The sequence below is a fragment of the Mandrillus leucophaeus genome, unplaced genomic scaffold, assembly GCF_000951045.1.
Source record: "Mandrillus leucophaeus isolate KB7577 unplaced genomic scaffold, Mleu.le_1.0 Scaffold74, whole genome shotgun sequence".
In the NCBI taxonomy this organism is placed as follows: Eukaryota; Metazoa; Chordata; class Mammalia; order Primates; family Cercopithecidae; genus Mandrillus; species Mandrillus leucophaeus.
In genome coordinates this window covers 216,310-217,319 of record NW_012108030.1, presented here as the reverse complement: position 1 = coordinate 217,319, position 1,010 = coordinate 216,310, and the positions used below count along the sequence as shown (strand labels likewise).

At 38.3% G+C, this 1,010-nt stretch overlaps 1 protein-coding gene across 1 annotated transcript in view; it reads left to right on the top strand.

Moving 5' to 3' along the window:
* The window catches only part of ZNF880 (zinc finger protein 880), a 24,975-nt gene extending 23,988 nt beyond the window's left edge, over positions 1-987 (top strand). Inside the window, exon 6 of the mRNA XM_011965843.1 lies at positions 26-987. Within this exon, the coding sequence (XP_011821233.1) occupies positions 26-513 (488 nt within the window). The 3' untranslated portion in view covers positions 514-987. The remainder of the gene's footprint in view (positions 1-25) is intronic.
* Positions 988-1,010: the final 23 nt, after the last annotated feature.

Here is a 1,010-nt window from a genome sequence, read left to right as displayed (position 1 = left end):
TACAAATGTAATGAATGTGGCAAAGCATTTAGAGACTGTTCAGGCCTTACTGCCCATCTACTAATTCATACTGGAGAGAAACCTTACAAATGTAAAGAATGTGCCAAGGTCTTCAGGCATAGATTATCCCTAAGCAATCATCAGAGATTTCATACTGGAGAGAAACCTTACAGATGTAATGAATGTGGCAAGGACTTCACTCGAAATTCAAACCTTGCAAATCATCACAGAATCCATACTGGAGAGAAACCTTACAAATGTAGTGAATGTGGCAAAGTCTTTGGTCACAATTCACACCTTGCACGACACCGGCAAATTCATACTGGAGAGAAGCCTTACAAATGCAATGAATGTGGCAAGGTCTTCAGCCACAAGTTATACCTAACAAAACATGAGAGAATTCATACTAGAGAGAAACCCTACAGATGTCATGAATGCGGTAAGGACTTCACTCGAAATTCAAACCTTGCAGATCATCACAGAATCCATACTGGAGAGAAGCCATACAGATGAAATGTGTGTGGTAAGATCTTTAGTAATAATTGACACTTTGCACAGCATGAGAGAATTCATTCATGAGAGAGTTCTTACAAACTGAGTATGGCAAACTCTTCATCCTGAGATCTAGCATTAATCAACATCAGAGATTCCATACTAAAGAGAAATCATAGCAATGTATGTGACACAGGTCACTTGAGGCCTGCCAAATGACTAGATATCAAAATATACATCTTGGATGAAACCACACAGATGGATTGTGTGTGCTGAGGCTATTATTCAAGGACCATTACTATGGAACATAAGATTTACACAAGCGGTAACTGAGGCTCTAGTTCTCCAATATTTATGATATTGCATGCTGCAGAAAAATCACAGCTCCAAATATGTTGAATCTCATGATGTGATGTATGTCAAAGGTCCAAGGGCATGTGGAAATGGTCAGTTATATTCAGGCAATTAAAAAACATAATCATATGGGGTTTTTTGGAAAGGCTACTTTACATTTTATG